At 49.8% G+C, this 19,505-nt stretch overlaps 1 protein-coding gene across 1 annotated transcript in view; it reads right to left on the bottom strand.

Annotated features, from left to right (window-relative positions):
• Positions 1 to 19,505, bottom strand: part of TNXB (tenascin XB) — a 60,567-nt gene that overhangs the window by 5,039 nt on the left and 36,023 nt on the right. Inside the window, 13 exon segments of the mRNA XM_006875565.1 lie at positions 235 to 519; positions 1,897 to 2,175; positions 2,479 to 2,766; positions 3,340 to 3,657; positions 3,977 to 4,294; positions 4,590 to 4,595; positions 6,781 to 7,104; positions 7,446 to 7,763; positions 11,308 to 11,631; positions 11,935 to 12,252; positions 14,469 to 14,801; positions 17,548 to 17,871; positions 18,221 to 18,553. Of these exon segments, the coding sequence (XP_006875627.1) occupies positions 235 to 519; positions 1,897 to 2,175; positions 2,479 to 2,766; positions 3,340 to 3,657; positions 3,977 to 4,294; positions 4,590 to 4,595; positions 6,781 to 7,104; positions 7,446 to 7,763; positions 11,308 to 11,631; positions 11,935 to 12,252; positions 14,469 to 14,801; positions 17,548 to 17,871; positions 18,221 to 18,553 (3,768 nt within the window).

Genomic DNA, 19,505 nt, shown 5'->3' with positions numbered 1-19,505 from the left:
ACTGAGTTATGGAAGCAGCCAGCAATGTGGGCAGACAGCTGGGAACCACTGCGCGGACCTTTCCTTCCCCCTGTCCTGACTCCCGCCTTTGACCCCTGGATGAAAACCAGCACTGATGACTCCTCTGCCCGGCAGGGCTCCCTCTTCCCCATTGCCCACTTTGTCCATGCCTTCCTCTTCAGCCTAAGGGCACACGGAAACCTCCAGGCCCAAGAGAGACGGCCACCGGCTCACCTGTCATTCCCAAGGTGGTGACTGGGCCCAGGCGCTTTCCTCTCAGAAGCCCGTAGAGCAGGAACTTGTATTTCCTGTCTGGCTCCAGGCCTTCAACAGTGACCTCACGCTGGTCTCCAGCCACAGGCACCACCTGGGGTTGCCCGTCTGTGTCCCTATACTGGATCACGAAGGAGTCGAAGGAACCTTGGGCCACTGTCCACAAAAGGCGCAGGGAGTTTGATGTCTTGTCCGTCACTGTCAGCTCCTTGAGGCGGGGTGGGGGCTGCTCCTTCTTCAAGGGAACTGTAGGGAAAGGGGGTGGATGGAACTTAATCAGGAGTAGCCTTCACCTCAGCCTCAAGGAGATCCACCTGAGGCGACAGGGCTGCTCTTGTTAGGTTCTACGGGAATGAGGGCCAACAGCGAGGTCCCCTCCCTCACTCCTTCTCAGAGGTACAACACATACATAAAAGGTCATCGCATGAGGAGGTATGACTGGGAAGGCTGGGGAGCTATGGCCTCAGTTCTCAGGATGTCGCGCTACCCTGGCCCCCAACCCCCTGACCAGAGTACAGCCAGAGCTGAGAAAGATTCCCAGAATCGATCTGGGTTGCCAGGAAGACGGCCCCAAACAGTGAGGTAGTCAGTCAAGCTCATAGGCTCCAATCACCCGGAGCCATGGGCAACCTTTCTGTCTACTTCTAGCCCTGCCTGTACACCACAGAGCAGGGAAGAGACTTGCCCAAGTGGAGGGTGAGTGTTCACTGATGGGGGCCCCCATAGTGAGGGCTTGGGGAGAATGATGGCATTTGAGGGTCCCAGGCCCTGATTGGCCACATGTCCTATCCTTGTCTGACCAGGGTGACTCATGGTCCTAGGAGTGGGGTAAGGGTCAGTGACCTATGCCACCCCTACTGGGAATGGAGGTGGGGCTGAGTCATGGCACATAGACACTGGATTTTTCCATAGTCTTTCTGCAGCCAAGTCCTCCTGCATTTTCCACCTCTTGGCTCAGAGCTGGGTGGGAGGCAGGAGGATGTGAACATGTACGGAGCACCAATAGATATTCTTTGTAACCTGCATGCAGGTGAGGATACAAGGCTCAGGGGGGTGATGTGGCCTGTCTGTGGCCACAGAGCTGGCACACACAGCTGGCAAAGGCTGGAACTGCAATTTGAACACAGGTCTGCTTGGCGTCAAAAGCTGACTTCTTTTTACTACATCAGCAGTCAGTGTATACAGGAAATAATGCAATATAAAATGCTCTGGACAGTACCTGGCACACAGCAACCAAAACAATAAAAATAAAACCCAAGCTATTGAGTTGCCATTGAGTTGATTCTGACTCAAGGCCACCCCATGTGTTTCAGAATAGAATTGGGCTTCATGGTGTTTTCAATGGCTGTGACCTTTCAGACGTGGATAGGCAGGCTTTGCTTTCCCATTGTTTTTGGATGGATTGAAACCTCCAGTCTTTTGGTTAGTAGCCCAGCTTTTTACCATCTGTGCCACCCAGGGACTCATGGCACAAGTAGGAGCACTCAATGAGTATTTGGGGGCGTGAATTTTATGCTAAGACAGAACACAGGAGAATGGATTTTACAAGAGGGCTACGGGCCAGTTCTGGGAGGTTGGGCTGAGATGGGTTTGGAAAAGGTGGGAGGCAGTGTGGGTGCTCACCGGTGGCACCTTCAGCAGAGACAGGCCCCAGTCGCTTCCTGCCTGCCAGCCCGTAGAGCAGGAACTTGTACTTCCTGTTTGGCTCCAGGCCCTGGATGGTAACCTTTCGCTGGTCTGCCTCAACAGAGACTGCCTGCGGCTGCCCATCCTTGTCCTTGTACTGAACAACGAAGGAGTCAAACTCGCCCTCAGGGACCGTCCAGGAGAGACCCAGGGAGTCAGGGGTCACATCTGTCACTGTCAGCTCCCCCAGGCGGGGAGACGGTTTCGTGTCTGCAACTGGAAAGGAGAGTGGGGTGCATGGAGAATGGCAGAAATGATGGAAACAGGCATCCCAGTGGGTGCTGAGGCGCTGAGAGCTGGTCATCAGGAATGGGGATTTCTGTGAGCTGGGAGAAAGCAGGAAGGCAGAGGACAAGGATAAAACAGAAGCTAGTGAATACAGCAAGCTGGACCCAGAAAATGAACTCTCCTGAGCCAGTCATGAGGTTAGAGCGTGAACCACAGGAACATGAAATGCCAACAGTCACCACAAGGGGGCAAAGGACGGCCACAAAGCTACCATCCGCAGCCCTGACTCACGGGTTTTTGCTTCCACAGAGATTGGACCCCGCCGTTTCCCATCCTGGAGTCCGAAGAGGAGGAACTTATACTTTCGGGCTGATTCCAGGCCTAAGACAGTGATCTCCCGGAGCTCTCCACTTGTGGGCAGCACCTGGAGTTGCCCTTGGGCATCCTTGTACTGGACCAGGAAGGAGTCAAAGAGGCCCTGGGCCACTGTCCATGAGAGACTCACAGTGTCCAAGGTCACTGCTGACACGTCCAGCTCACCTAGGCGGGGCTCCACAGGAGGCTCTGTGGGCAGCGGGGCTGGAAGAAAGCAAGGAAGCTGAGGGCTTCACAGGCAGGCCATGGTGTTCTGGCTGTGAGATTACCATTTACTCAGTCAACTCTTCTAGAGAAATGACTCTGTGCCAGGCATTGTTGTAAGCATCTCCCACAGTGTGTGGAGCAAGTGCTGTTGTTATCATCTTATTAGAATCCCCATTTTGCTGGGGATGGGAGGCACAGAAAAGTTAAGAAATGGCCACATACAAAATCACGTAGTTTGGAGGCAGAATTCAGATGCAGGTTGTTTACTCTGGAGCCATGTTCTAAGGCATTCTGTTGCCCAGTCAGAAAGACACATCTCAACTGCTGAGCAAGTTTGAGGTCTCAGATCGTGAGCAGAAGAAGAAAATGAACATTCATGAGGCATAACTACATGCCCAACAGACTCTCCATTGACCTGCACACAACTCAAAGACTAAGGCAGGATCATTAGCACGATTTAGAAAAGGGAGGAAAATCAGTGTCCATTTGTGAGGAGAGCTGATAAACAAAAGAGAAAAAGAGCAAGAATAACAGAAAAGAGTGTGGGAATAGGACCTGGCCCTCACTCACCTGTTGTGCCCACTGCAGACATGGGGCCCACACGCTGCCCCTCGTGGAGACCATACAGGTGCATCTTGTACTTGCGCCCAGGCTCCAGGCCCTGCACGGTGACCTCACGTTCCTCATCCCCGACACGCACCACCTGGGGCCGCCCGTCTCTGTCCTTGTACTGCACGGTGAAGCCGTCAAAGTGGCCCTGGGGGACGGTCCAGGAGAGGCTCAGCGAGTCTGAGGTGGAGCCTGTCACTGTCAGCTCCCCCAGGAGTGGCTCCTCGGGGGTCTCTGGGGCCTCTGTGGTGGGCTCTGTGGGGGCGGGGGTCTCTTCCTCTGGAGCTGAGAAGGGAGACACATGGAGGGTGAGGAGATGCCCTGTGAGATGCCCTCTAGTCCTCAGAGATAAGCAGAGAAGCTGTGGCCACGACTGGAACCAGAGATCAGTTCAGAGAAGGCATTTTTCTGGGCTGGTGGCCTGGGCCCCAGGTCAGGGGTGGGGAACAGGTGGCTCACAACCACCCTTCTCTGCCCAGGAGGCCCAGTTGGATCTTAGGGAGCCACAGGCAGAAGACACAAAGGGTACCATGGCCACCATCACCAGAGAGAGGATGACTCTCCTGCTGTCCCCCCAGGGCCTTCACCTTCTACTCACCTGTCACCCCAATGGCAGAGACGGGGCCCACTCGCTGACCACTATGGAAGCCATACAGATTCATCTTGTACTTGTGGTCAGGCTCCAGGCCTGAGATGGTAACTTCCTCCTCATGTCCTGGAACCCGCACCACCTTGGGCTGCCCGTCCCCATTCCTGTACTGGACCAGGAAGTGGTCAAAGTGGCCCTCAGGGACCGTCCAGGACAGGCTCAGGGAGTCTGGGGTAGCATCGGTCACGGTCAGCTCTCCCAGGAGTGGCTTGAAGGAAGACTCAGGAGCAGCCGTGGGTGGGGCTGGGGTTGTCCCAACTTCATCCTCTGGAGAGGGACAGAGACAGAGGGGACAGGTGAGCTCTCCTCATTGCTCGTTTCAGCATGTGGAGGGTGAAGTACAAAAATAAGAAGATGAACTGTAAGAAAGATGCCTTCCATGATAGTTTTAACCCATTTCCTCTTTTCCAGCATCTTCACTCTCATTGTTCTACTCCCTGATCCCCATGTTCTGTGCCCTTATCATCATCCACTAACATCCTTGTGACCTGTCTTCAGTCCCAGCACCAGCTGCTATTCTAAGCCAAGCCTTGGTGGCCACCCACCAAGGGTTTTCCTTCACTGGGGTCTCCATGGCATTTTATTGTCCAATGCATCTTATCTCTGCTCACAAAGAAGCTTGGAACACCTACTGCCCAACCAGAAATCCAGTGTGTCCTGCACTTCTTGCTATCACAGGGACAGAATGTGTCTTGTTCTTCCTACCTTCCTCCTGGAACCCTTTCCTCCCCACCTCGCCACACTCTTCTGGTTTGGGCCACTGTGTTCTCTCACCTGGGTTACTGGCCCCCTACTGGTCTCCCTACTCTAGGCTTGTTCTTCCCTCTTGCCCCACCCATTCTTCACCAGACAGACAGAATGAAGTTTTTCAAAAATGTAAATTGATGGTGTGACACTATAGGATAAGCACTAGACTGATAGCCATGAGGTCAGCAGTTGAAATCCACTAGTCATTCCTTGAAAACCCTATACAGAGTCACTGTGAGTCAGAACCAACTTGATGTCCCTTAAATAACAACAATAACAAATACCATGGTGTTAATCTTTTGCTTAGAACTATGTAACCAACCTCTTCATTCCTAGAAGGAATTCCACGCTTCACGAGCTGTCCCCTCCCCTCCAGACACATCTCAAGGTGATTTTTCCACCTCAGAAGGTATCCTACACTGTGACCAAGTGTCAGTTGCTACCATTTGATGAACTGGATTTTTGCTTAGGGATGCAGTTGCTCAAAATTCCAACCATAATGGAAGGGTCTTCATATCTAGGAACATGCTTGTCTCCTCAGCGTATTGGGTTGATAGGGACTGGCAATTTAGACATTGGCTATCAAAAATGAGGGGTGGGTGGTATAAAGGCATGAAGTGGCTGGCTTACAAGCTTTCATGCATGTGCTTAGTTTCAGAATGAGTAGGGTAAGGTAGAATCCCCACTGAATAGTTTTCCTCTTTTCTAGATGGGTCTGGTGAAAGGGGCTAGGGGATGATGCTGATAGGATTTTATGATTCAATTGTGAGTAATTGTAGCAGGATTTATTGTGATTGTCACAACTAGAATTATAGATGATGTGTAACTAGAAGGGGGAAGAAGTTAAGCTTTCATTTCAAGAACAGACGATTCCAGGACCATCAAGAAGGAAGAGCATGAGTAGAGCATGAGAACCCTACCTAGAAAGTGGCGACAGCAGAGACAGAGGCAGAAGTGGCAGCATGGAGAGACAGAGCAGTTGTGGGCTCTAGGCCTGAGGACTGAGAAAGGTGGTGTGCTTGTGAGCAGGAGGTTGTCTGGCAGAATGTGCCCTTTGGGCATTTAAGTGAATATATATATATTTTGTATGTATGCATCATATATTTTTGCTTTGTTCATGTAAAAGGGAGGAAACAGGATAACTGTCGTTGCAGGGAGGGGATTGTAATCACTGAGATGGAACAAAGTGTATGATTTATTGAATGTAAAGCTGATAACCTTGTCCACAAGTAAACCTTTACTCAATTCACAATAAAAAGTTATTTAAAAACAAGAAGTAGAAGGTATCTTACAAGGCTCCTGGTCCCTCCATGTGCCATGCTGTTTCCAGGCTCTAGGTCTTTGCACGTGCTGTGACAATAGTCTGACCCTCTCTTCCTTCTAACCTTCTGTGGGTTCCCATGGGAAATCTTATCTTTGCTTGAACCCTGGGATTCCTATACCATGCTCCTCCTCCTTTGCAGTATTTGAGGGTTCACTGCCTGTCCTCATAACTAATATGCCCTATTAAGGCAGAAATTTATGTGTCTGTGTATCAAAGATGACCCCAGTGACCTCCCAAAGTGCCTGGCTCAGGGCTCACCCACTACATCAATACATCTGTGAAAACCCAACCCCTAAATTCCAGGTGTTACTGTCAAGATATGCTATAGCTGAACCTCTGCCCTCTCGAGTCCTGACCTGGCCGGCAATGGAGTAGCTGGACATGAGAAGGAATCATGAATGCCAGTTAAATAATTTTCAACAAATTCTAAGGCAGGTTCCACACTCCTTTGCTGTGAGGTCGCTCACTATTCAAAATGAGGCTCATGGGCCAGAAACAGCAGCATCACAGGAAACTCAAGCCTAAGTCTGCTGAATGGACACTGCCTTTAACATGTTCCCAGGCTACCTGGATGTGCACTGAATTTGAAGTAAAGTGCCTCTGTTGAGAATTTCTGTTTTCAAGAAGCTGGTAGAAAAGGGAAACTCTTCCACACCTTGACCTGCCCCCAACTCTCACTCACCTGTTGTGCCCACTGTGGACACGGGGCCCACACGCCGCCCCTCATGGAGCCCATACAGGTGCATCTTGTACTTGCGCCCGGGCTCCAGGCCCTGCACGGTGACCTCACGTTCCTCATCCCCGACACGCACCACCTGGGGCCGCCCGTCCCTGTCCTTGTACTGCACGGTGAAGCCGTCAAAGTGGCCCTGGGGGACGGTCCAGGAGAGGCTCAGCGAGTCTGAAGTGGAGCCTGTCACTGTCAGCTCCCCCAGGAGTGGCTCCTCGGGGGTCTCTGGGGCCTCTGTGGTGGGCTCTGTGGGGGCGGGGGTCTCTTCCTCTGGAGCTGAGAAGGCAGACACATGGGAGGATAAGGAGGGGTCCCATATTGTGTCCTTGAGGCCTAAGAGACACTGTGGCCATAAGTGGGACTTGAGAGGTTGGTTCTTGTTCTGGGTGGTTCTTGTGCTGAGTCTACACACATCACAAATGTGCCCAGGGCCCTAGGTCAGGGATGGGGAACAGGTGTCGGCCACCAGCACAGCTCATGGCTGTCCTTCTTTGCCCAGGAAGACTGGTCAGATCTCGGTAAGCCCCAGGTGGAGGACATATAGGGTACCATGCCACTAACACCAGAGAGAGGATAACTCTCCTGCTGCCCTCTCAGGGCCTCCACCCTTCACTCACCTGTTACCCCAATGGCAGAGACAGGGCCCACACGTTGGCCACTATGGAAACCGTACAGGTTCATCTTGTACTTGTGGTCTGGCTCCAGGCCTGAGATGGTGACTTCCTCCTCATGTCCCGGCACCCGCATCGCTTTGGGCTGTCCATCCCCATTCCTGTACTGGACCAGGAAGTGGTCAAAGTGGCCCTCAGGGACTGTCCAGGACAGACTCAGGGAGTCTGGGGTAACATCGGTCACAGTCAGCTCTCCCAGGCGTGGTTTGAAGGGAGGCTCAGGAGCAGCTGTGGGTGGGGCTGGGGTCATCCCAACTTCATCCTCTGGAGAGGGGCAGAGATAGAGGGGACAGGTGAGCTCTCTTCACTCCTCATTTCAGCGTGTGGAGGGTGAGGTATAAAAACAAGATGATAAATAATAATAAAAGGTGCCTTCCACAGTTAACCTAATCCATCTCTTCTTATTTGGTACCTTCTCTGTTCATGTCCTATCTATCCCCTGATCCCATACACCTGTGTCCTCACCACCATTCACTAACATTCTCATCATTTCTTCTCTGTCCCAGTATTGGCCTTTCTTCTCCACTCAGGCCTATGTGGTCACTACATCTGGGACCTCCTTCACTGGGGGTCTAGTTGGCATCTCATTATCTATCTCATGATGTCACTGTTCAGAACACCAAGTGCCCAACCAGAAACCTTGGAAGTATCCTGGACTGTTCCTCTCCCTAGCTGTGACTGGACTCTAGAGTGGTCAGTTCTCCTTCCTAAGTTCCCCCTGAAGTCATTCCCTCCCCCATCTCCACCCCATTCTCCTATTTGGGGTCCCTATCTTCTCTTACCTGGGCTACTACCTTCCTATTGGTCTCCCTACTCCAGTTTTACCTGTTTCCTGCAACTCAATCTAGTCTCCACTAAACAGAATGAGTCTTTAAAAATGTAAGTATGTCTGGAGGACATTATACTGAGTGAAATAAGCTACTCACAAAAGGATAAACATATAAGACCACTATTATAAAAAGTCAGCGGACTCCTGGTGTAGTGCTGTAGGGTTAGCACTGGACTGTGAACCACAAGGCTGGCAGTTCAAACCCACCAGCTGCTCCTTGGAAACCCTATACAGGGTCGCTATGAGTCAGAACTGACTCTATAGCACTTAATAACATTATAAAAAGTAAAAAACTGGTTTACACACAAACATTCTCTGACAGTTACCAGAGATAATATTGAAGTTGTTGAATATTTAATTTTACTTGGATCCAAAATCAACACTCATGGAAGCAGCAATCAAGAGGCCAAATGACATAGGGCATTATGCACATCTGTTGCAAAAGACCTCTTTAAAGTGTTAAAGAGCAAAGGTGTCACTGAGGACTAAGATATGCTGGACCCAAGCCATGGTATTTCAATCGCCTCATATGCAGGTGAAAGTTGGACAATGAATAAGGAAGACTGTAAAAGAACCAGTGCATTTGAATTATGATTGTTGGTGAGGAATTTTGAAAGCACCATGGACTACCAGAAGAGCAAACAAATCTGTGTTGGAAGAAGTACAGCCAGAATGCTCCTTGAAAGTAAGGATAACAAGACTTCATCTCACATACTTTTGACATATTAGGAGGAGCCAGTCCCTGGAAAAAGGAGCTCTGGTAGTGTAGTGGTTATGAGTGGGGCTGCTAACCTCAAGGTCAGCAGTTCAAAACTACCAGCCGTTCTGTAGGAGAAAGATGAGGCTTTCTGCTCCCATAAAGATTTACAGCCTTGGAAACCCTGTACAGGGTCGCTATGAGTTGGAACAGACTCCACGGCACACTACCACCACCACCACTAGTCCCTGGAAAAGGACATCATGCTTGGCAAAGCAGAAAGTCAGCTAGCTACAAAGAGGAAGAGCCCCAAGGAGACAGGTTGACACAGTGGCTACAACAGAGGGCTCCAGCACAATGCTTGTGAGGCTGGTGCAGACCTGGGCAGTGTTTTTTTCTTTTGTACATAAAGCTGCTCTAAGTTGAACCAACTCAACTGCACCTAACAAAAAAACAACAGGATGGGAGGGAGAGGAAGGGAGGGAGAATCACTAACTAGATGTTGTTGTTAAGTGCTGTAAGTAGGTTCCGATTCACAGCGATCCTGTGTAGGGCTTCCGAGGAGCAGCTGGTGGGTTTGAACTGCCGACCTTTTTCATAGTCCAGTGCTTATCCAACAGAGCCACACCAGGACTCCATAAAGCAGAGGTGGAGAATGGTTTTTTCTGCCAAGATCAATTGGCATAACAGAGGCTATAAAGACAATGTTGTACATCCCAGTTTGGTGAGAACTGTCTGGAACTGTAAAAGCTTGCAAGCAGCCATTTAAGATACTAAGATATTGGTCTCTTCCCGCTCAGATGAAAGGAGTGAAGAAAACCAAAGACCGAGGCAGCAGTTAGTCCCAGGACAAATAGTCCACGTGAACCCTAACCTCCTCCAGCCTGAGACCGGAAGAACTAGAAGGTAACCTGCTGCTACTACCAACCATTCTGACCAGTGACTCAATAGAAGATCCTGGTTAGAATGGGAGAGAAATGTAGAACAAAACACAAATTTATTAAAAAAAAAAAAAAAAAAAGTTCAGAGTTATTGGTCTAATAGAAACCAGAGGGACCCCCAAGACAATTGCCCTAAGTCATCCTTCTAACATGAAACTGAAGCCAGTCCTGGAGGCTACCCCTCAACCAAAGAACAGACCGGCTATAAAATAACACCTACGCAGAATGCGATCCTTAGAACAACTGTGTGAGGCCAAAAGGGCAGCATGTGCCCAAAAACTAAGATGAAAAGGTAGGAAATGGCGAGGAGACGGAACTAACAGAAACGGGGAGCCCCAGGTAGAAATGGGAAGGACATTAATACTGTGGAGGTTACAACCAATGTCATGGAACAATTTGTGTATGAATTACTGAATGGAAAACTAAATTTTTATGTAAAATTTCACCTAAAGCACAATAAGATTTTCCAAAAAATTATAAATATGATGGTATCATTCTTCAGCTTAAAACTGTACAACCAGCCCCCTTACCCTGGAAGGAATCACACACTCCATGAGCCCCCCTGCCCTCCAGACATATGTCAAGGTGATCTCTCCACCTCAAAAGATACCCTACAAAAGTTTCTCAGTCCGTCTATGCGCCATGCCATTTCCAGCCTCTGGGCCTTTCCATCTGCTGTGACTTGATCTAACATCTGTTCCCTCCTTCTCTAAGGAGAAGGCAGTCACCAGGCTCTTATGGGAGCCCATGAGCAGGCGAAGGGGTCCCTACCTGTCCTGGTCTGGTTCTGGGCTCCCTGTGCCATGCTCCTCCCCCTATGCTGTGTTTGTGGGTTCAGTCTCTGTGCCTAGGACTGTGTGTCCCATTAGGCCAGGAACATGGCTATCTGTCATGTCAGGGGCTGCCCAGGAGTTCTCCCACAGCACCCAGCTCAGGGCTCACCCACTAACTTCATCATCTATGAAACCAGCACCGGGACACTCTAGGTGGCACCATTAGGGCACACTGCAGCCTGACTTCTGCCATCTCCCATCTCCAGTGAGAGAGTAGCCAGGCCTTGGTGGGATTTAATTTTAATACTTTCAACAAATTCTAAGATATGATACAGGTTGAGGTTTCCTACTCAAAGTGAGGTCCGTGGGCCAGCAGCATGAGGATCTTGTTAGAAATGTGGCATTTGGGTCTTCAATTCAAACCTACTGCATTGAATCTGCCTCAGCATTTCTATGAGAATTGAAGTTTGAAGGGAGGCCCTGCCATGGAGAACATTTCTGTTTCCATTAAACTGGTAGAAAAGGGAAACTTTCCCACACTCCTTTCCTACCCCTGGCCCTCACTCACCTGTTGTGCCCACTGCAGACACAGGGCCCACACGCCGCCCCTCGTGGAGACCATACAGGTGCATCTTGTACTTGCGCCCGGGCTCCAGGCCCTGCACGGTGACCTCACGTTCCTCATCCCCAACACGCACCACCTGAGGCCGCCCATCTCTGTCCTTGTACTGCACGGTGAAGCCGTCAAAGCGGCCCTGGGGGACGGTCCAGGAGAGGCTCAGCGAGTCTGAAGTGGAGCCTGTCACTGTCAGCTCCCCCAGGAGTGGCTCCTCGGGAGTCTCTGGGGCCTCTGTGGTGGGCTCTGTGGGGGCAGGGGTCTCTTCCTCTGGATCTGAGAAGGGAGACACATGTTGGGTGAGGAGATGCCCTGTGAGATGTTCTCAAGGTCAAGGACAGAGACACTGTGGCCACAACTGGGACTTGAAGTCAGTTCTTGGACTAGGTGGTCCTGCTGGGTCAACACCTCATAAATGTGCCCAGAGCCCCATGTCAGAGGTGGAGACAGGTGGCTGTCACCGGCATGAATCACAGTCACCCTTCTCTGCCCAGGGAACTGTAGGCAGAACAGAGGAGAAGGTAACATGGCCACCATCACCAAGAGTGGGTGACCCCCGGGCCTCCACCCTCCACTTACCTGTCACCCCAATGGCAGAGATGGGGCCCACTCGCTGGCCATTATGGAAACCATACAGGTTCATCTTGTACTTGTGGTCTGGCTCCAGACCTGAGATGGTAACTTCCTCCTCATGTCCTGGAACCCGCACCACCTTGGGCTGCCCGTCCCCATTCCTGTACTGGACCAGGAAGTGGTCAAAGTGGCCCTCAGGGACCGTCCAGGACAGACTCAGGGAGTCTGGGGAAGCGTCGGTCACGGTCAGCTCTCCCAGGAGTGGCTTGAAGGAAGACTCAGGAGCAGCCGTCGGTGGGGCTGGGGTCATCCCAACTTCATCCACTGGAGAGGGACAGAGACAGAGTGGACAGGTGAGCTCTTCTCACTCGTTTCAACACATTTAGTGTTGTTATTGTTGTTGTGAAGTACCGTCAAGTTGGTTCTGAATTACAGTGACCCTGTATAGCGTTTCTGAGGAGCAACTGGTGGGTCTGAACTACCAACCTTGCGGTCCTGCAGCACCACACCAGGACTCCACGTTAAGGGTAAGGTACAAAAGTAAGATAATAAAATCGTAAGAAAGATGCCTGCTGTGGTTGCTCTGACCTATCTCTGCTTTTTTAGAAACTTTACTGTTGGTGTCCTACCCCCTGGCCCTCATGTGCCCTCCCCACTAGCCACTAACATCTCTGAGGCCTTTCCTCTGTTCTAGCACCTATCCTTCTGAGCTCAGGCCCACATGGCCACTGTGCTGTGGTTTGACTAGCTTCTCATTATCCATTTGAGGATGGCTTTGTTCCCAAACATGTTCATCTTCTGGGCCCTTGTCTTGTCAAAGACAGCTCTCGACACTGACTGCCCAACTTGAAACCTGGGAATATCCTGCTCTCGTCCCTTGGCTGGTGGTCACAGGGACAGAATGTGTCCAGTTCTTCTGAAGTTCCTCCTAGAACCCTTCTGTCCCCCATCTCCACCCTACTCCTCTCTCCTGGATTACTGCCTCCCTACTGGTCTCCCTCCTCTTGGCGTGTTTCCCCTTCTATCCATTCTTTACCAAACAGCCAGAATGAGGTTTTAAAAAATACAAATATGAAGGTGTCATTCTTGCGCTTAGAACTACATAACCAGCTTCTTTATCCCTGAAAAGAGGGAATCCCTCACTCCAGGAGCCACTCCCTCCCCTCCAGACACCTCTCAAGGCCACACACACCAAAAAAAAAAGAAATCAAAGGCATTATTCTCAGCACCTCTGAGCATCAAGCTGTCTCCAGCCTCTAGGACTTAGCTATGCTGGTGATCTGACACTCTCTTATTCCATTTCTAACACTGTCACCAGGCAGGTCTCACTGTTCTATGCTCCTCCCCTTTGCTGTCTCTCAGGTTATATGTTCCCACTATTGAGTGCCCTGTTAGGATACGAACTTGTGTGGCAGTTTCAAAGTTTCATCTCAGAAAAGGACAGGAGCAGCTGTGACACTTGAGGGCCTCTTGGACCTGTCTGTCTGACCTGGAGCTGCCGTCAGGAATTACCAACACAGACCAGGACTACTGTGTACTTGAACATGGCCCAGCCATGACTGCTGCTTCAGTACCAATCACACCTGTCTCCTGTCTGCCCTTGGCCCTTTCTGTAGATAAGACTTATTAAGAGATACAATAATAGAATCAGCCATACTTCCGAACAGCATCCAATCTAGAGCAAAGACCCGCTCCTTAACCTAACCTATAACCAGTGCTGTTGAATTGATTCGGAATTACGGCAACCTAATGTGTGTCAGAATAAAACTGTGCTCCGCAGGGTTTTCAATGACGGCTTTTTCTAACATAGATTTCCAGGCCGACCCAAAAGCACCTCTGGGTAGACTGTCATCTCAGTCTTTTGATCAACAGTCAAGTGTGTTAATGGTTTGCCTCACCCAGGAACTCCCTGCTCTTTACGCTTTCGCCAGAATCACCTATCACAAGCCCTAGTACGCGTGCTCTAATGAGTCCTTTCTGACACCCTGTCTCTGAGCTGTCCATGGTTCCCAGGATGCATTCTCCCTCACTGCATGCAGCATAAACCCAACTTGTTCAAGGGCAGGTGTTCTCCTTGGGGGTCTGGCTGGTAACCTCCAGTACCCAGATCAGGGCATGCAGGTCTATGTAAATAAACAAATTGACCAAGTGGACTGAAAACTCTGTTAATACTCCAAGCAGGTGTTACTGTCAGACCCCTGCCATCTTCCATCCTGGTCCCTGTCAACTAGAGAGCAGCTGAGCCTCAAGAAGAATCACGGATGGAAGTTAAATAATTTTCAACAAGTTATAAGAAAAGGTCCATACTCCATTGCTGTGTAGAGGCTTGTTACTCAAAGTGAAACATCTGTATCTCAGGGGATCTTGCTTGAAACGCAGCATATCAAACCTCAGCCCAAACCTGATGAACCAAATGAGCCCACATGACTTAGATGCACACTGAAGTTTGAATAGAGGCCCCATGATTGAGAAGGTTTCTGTGGCCATGAAACTGCTAGAAAAAGGAAACTCTCCCAGGCTCCTCCTCTACACCGTCCCACCTGTAAGGCCCACTGTGGACACGGGGCCCACACGACGCGCCTCGTGGAGACCATACAGGTGCATCTTGTACTTGCGCCCTGGCTTCAGGCCCTGCACGGTGACCTCATGTTCCTCATCCCCCACACGCACCACCTGAGGCCGCCCATCTCTGTCCTTGTACTGCACGGTGAAGCCGTCAAAGCAGCCCTAGGGGACGGTCCAGGAGAGGCTCAGCGAGTCTGAGGTGGAGCCTGTCACTGTCAGCTCCCCCAGGAGTGGCTCCTTGGGAGTCTCCGGGGCCTCTGTGGTGGGCTCTGTGGGGGTGGGGGTCTCTTCCATACCCTCAAAAGGGACTGAGAGGCAAGAGATGGAGAAACTAGACTTAATGGGTGGCTCCATTCAATAAGCACTGGAGTGCGAGCCACAAGGTCCTCGGTTTGAGCCCACCAGCCACTCTGAAGGAGAAAGATGAGGCTTTCTGCTCCTGTGAAGATTTTAAAAAGCCTTGGAAACCCTATGTTGTTGTTGTGAAGTGCCATCAAGTCAGTTCCTACTCATAGCGACCCTATATAGGGTTTCTAAGAAGCAGCTGGTGAGTGTGAACTGCTGACCTTTTTTTCAAACAGATCTTTTGATCCAGCTTGTCCTACAGTGCCACACCAAACCCTATATAGGGTGGCGGTAAGTCAGAACCGACTTGAGGGCACCAACTTTTCAGCTGGTCTCATTCATCAAATATACCCCACAAATCTCCTCCTCCAACCACAGGTATAGAGAGAGGGTCCTGGAGCCTTTGAATTAGCCATTATAGCTACCCAGGGCTCTGAGACAGGCCACACCACCATCCATGTACTTCTGGTGGGACTGCACTGTTACAAACCTTCAGAAAGCAATTTGGACACATGAGTCAGGAGCCAAAATAGTGTTCATTTCCTTTGACCCAATAATCCCTGTTTCTGGGCATCTATCCTAAAAAAAATTATTAAAAGGAAAAAGTTATAGCATGGAAGAATTCACTAAGGGATTAATCATGACAGCAAAATGTGTCTGGGAGTGTAAATGACCCATGAAAGGTGGTTAGTTCAAGTATGGTGCCTTCCACCATGAAGGATCAAATAACCATCATAATGCTGATTAATGCCAATTGTGTAGTCACTGGTTACATGCTAAGGGTGCAACTTGTGCATATAAAAGTAAGACCCAAGAATTACAGGAACATGATGAAGACAACTTTAAATCATGTGCCTACTGGAAAACACAGAAAATATGAACTATGCATATCATTACTAATGGTGGACGTTGGTTCAGGAGGGAATGAGGAGATTTTTTTCCTTTCTATTTTTCAAAATTTCCATAATATGGTTAGTTCTTTTTCACAACTAGAAAAATGTGGGCTTAAAAAATTTCTGATGAGAAAAAATGAATAATGGAGCAAGTGGGGTGTGGTAGAGCTGGAACAGGGAGCCTAAGGGATTTTGGTCTGTTACTCTAGTCTCTTCACTTTGTTACAGATGGTTTGCACTTGCCTACCATCCTAAAGGAGTCCTGGTGTGGAGCCATAGGTTAAGCACTGGACCTCAACGTCGGTTTAAACTGCAAGTCCTACTATTCAAACTCACCAGTTGCTCCTCAGAAACACCATATAGGATCGCTGTGAGACGGAACTGACTCAACAGCACGTGCCAACAACAACAACTAACCTGAAGCGTGATAGTTTGAACTCACCCAGCAGCACCCCAGAAGAGAGGCCTGATAATCTACTTCTATAAAGATGACCTGTTGCCATTGAGTTGATTCCAACTTATGGTGAACTCACATGTTACTGAGAATTCCATTAGGGTTTCCTGGTTGTAATCTTTATGGAATCTGATTGCCAGAATCAGCATTCCATGTCATGTTAGGTGGGTCTGAATGCCAACCTTTAGGTTAGTAATTGAGAGCAAACTGTTTGTACTCCCCAGGGACCGCCATAAAGATCGTTGGTGTTAAATGCCGTCAAGTTGGTTCTGACTTATAGTGACCATGTATAGAGTTTCCGAGGAGCACCTGGTGAGTTTAAAGCACCGGTCATACAGTTCAAACCATCCTTGCGGTCCAGTGTTTATCCCACAGTGCCACACCAGGACTTCTAGTTGCATGTAAATCATTTGCATCATCCAGTGGCTTTCTGTTGGTGTCAGAAGGGGCGGCTCTATGTTCTTCAAAGTAACGATTTTCAGAGAAAATGGGCTCTGTCATGCATAGAAATTCTCATGAAATACGCTAAACAGGTATAAGAATCTGGTGCAATGGCTTAGAGAAAGCAAGCCTGAATGACTGTACTTATGGAATTTAATTCATCTCTTGTTATTTTCCCCCATTGCTTATGGCCTAGAAATTTTAACTTTCCTGTGATTAGAAATGAAATTAATTACAAGTGTGATGGTAGGGTAGGAGGGGGTAGGAAGAAGTAGGAAAGAGGAGAAAGTATTCTATTTTTTCTGTCCCAAGATTTAAAAAAGAATTGATTGCCATTTTGAAAAGTCTGGACAACATAGAATACAATACAATAAAGGCACAGAGTCCTGGAATGTCCTCTTCCGTCCCAAAAACCATTCCTCCCAAGGGATGTGTTTCCTTCCAACTTTCTGGCCACACATGTTATATTGAAGTACATGTGACTAGCATCCTTACAAAGAATGTGTGCTCTCTCTTTCCAATGTACATTAAACATTAATTGTCTTTATAATGTTAAAACATTCCCATGGTGGCATAATAGTTCATTTTATAGATGTTGCCTAAATTAGTTCATCACTCCAATGTGGTTGGATGTTGGGTTGTTTTCTTTTTCTTGTCTTTCTGTGTGTGTGTGGTTATAACAAAGAATGCTATGATTAAGATGCCAAGAAAGGATAATTCTGGTAAGTCAGCCTTGGCACATTTCACCCAGTGGCTGACCACCAGAGGAAATGATGTGGCTGCAGAGTGGCCAAGGCTAAACCACTGGAACAAGCCTCAGAGGCCATGAAGTAAGGGGTGAGAGGGGAGCCAATGCCTCAAGCTGTTATCTACTGGAGGAAGTGCTCTCCTGCAGTCCCCATGATCCCTGCCCTTGCTCACCTGTGCGGCCCACTGCAGACACGGGGCCCACACGCCGCCCCTCATGGAGACCATACAGGTGCATCTTGTATTTGCGCCCGGGCTCCAGGCCCTGCACGGTGACCTCACGTTCCTCATCTCTGACACGCACCACCTGAGGCCGCCCGTCTCTGTCCTTGTACTGCACGGTGAAGCCATCAAAGTGGCCCTGGGGGACGGTCCAGGAGAGGCTCAGCGAGTCTGAGGTGGATCCTGTCACTGTCAGCTCCCCCAGGAGTGGCTCCTCGGGGGTCTCTGGGGCCTCTGTGGTGGGCTCTGTGGGGGCAGGGGTCTCTTCCTCTGGATCTGAGAAGGGAGACACATGGAGGGTGAGGAGATGCCCTGTGAGATGTGTTTGGACCCTAGGGAAAAGCACAGAGACACCCTGGCCATGACTGGGACCCGAGGTCTGTTAAGAGAAGCTTGCTCTTTAGGCTGGGTGGTCCTGCTGGGTCAACACCTCACAAACATGCCTGAAGCTCCAGGTCAGGTGTGGGGAAAGGTGGCAGCCACCAGTGACCACTCTTCTCTGCCCAGGAGGACCAGTCAGACCTCGGACATTTCAGGAAAACACAAAGGTACTATAGTCACCATCACCAGAGTGAAGAAGATTTTCCTGTTGGGTCTTCCCACAAGGCCTCCACCCTCCACTCACCTGTCATCCCAATGGCAGAGATGGGGCCCACTCGCTGGCCATTATGGAAGCCATACAGGTTCATCTTGTACTTGTGGTCAGGCTCCAGGCCTGAGATGGTAACTTCCTCCTCGTGTCCTGGCACCCGAACCACCTTAGGCTGCCGGTCCCCATTCCTGTACTGGACCAGGAAGTGGTCAAAGCGGCCCTCGGGGACCGTCCAGGACAGACTCAGGGATTCTGGGGTCACATGGGTCACAGTCAGCTCCCCCAGGCGTGGCTTGAAGGGAGACTCGGGGGTCTCAGTGGATGAGACTGTTGGTGCTGGGGTCATTTCCTCCTCCTTTCCTGGGGCTGGATCGGGAGACAAAGAGAAACAGGGAAAATGTCCATGGTGGGAGGGGCAGCTTCTGGTCCAGGGTCCAGGGTCCAGGGTCCTGGGACTTCTCCCAGACACAGCAGGACCCCATGCCCTGGATGCCATGGCTCCGGATAAAGCATCACTGCTTGGATTGAGTGTTCAGCTGCCAGGGCAGAGCGCACACTTGTGGGGAGTCACGTTTGGTGGGGCCAGGGCCCTATGCTATGTATATACTAAACCCCCAGGAGAGCAGAGCCACACAGAATGAACTTCGTCAAAACCAGACATAGCAGGGAAGTCACATCAGGAGATACACCCACCCTTGGCTCCAGAAGTCCACTTCAATGGTTTCCCTTTAATATCCCTTTGGTTTCAAAGGTATTATGTCATTTGAGTTGTGTTCCTCCAAAATATGTGTTGTAAATCCTAACCCTTGTACCTTTAGATGTAATCCCATTTGAGAATAGGGGTTTCTTTGTTATGTTAATGAGGCCATAGCACTGTATGCTTTTGTTGTTGTTGTTAAGTTTCTTGGCGTTGGGTCTAATTCATAGCGACCCTGTATAGGGTTTCTGAGGAGCAGCTAGTGAGTTTGAACCACCAATGAATGACCTTGCAGTCCAGTGCTTATCCTATGGTGTCACATCTTCACTTTTGAGACATAAAAGAGCAGATTAAGCATAGAAGAAATCAGATACATTGTCTGAAGACAACAGAGGTAGATCAGTCCATATGTCCGGATGGCAGCAACAGGGATTTTCCCTCAGGCCTTCCCTTACAGCTGATTCCCTGAATTGGGATTTCTGGTAGCATAGTGGTTATGAATCAGATTGCTAACTTCAAGGTCAGCAGTTCGAAACTACCAGCCCTTCCGTAGGAGAAAGATGAGGCTTTCTGCTCCCGTAAAGCTTTATAGCCTCGGAAACCCTGTGCAGGGTTACTATG

Source organism: Chrysochloris asiatica, unplaced genomic scaffold (assembly GCF_000296735.1).
Source record: "Chrysochloris asiatica unplaced genomic scaffold, ChrAsi1.0 scaffold00333, whole genome shotgun sequence".
NCBI lineage: Eukaryota > Metazoa > Chordata > Mammalia > Afrosoricida > Chrysochloridae > Chrysochloris > Chrysochloris asiatica.
Note: the sequence above shows the minus strand (reverse complement) of the source record. Positions and strands in the feature narration are given on the sequence as shown.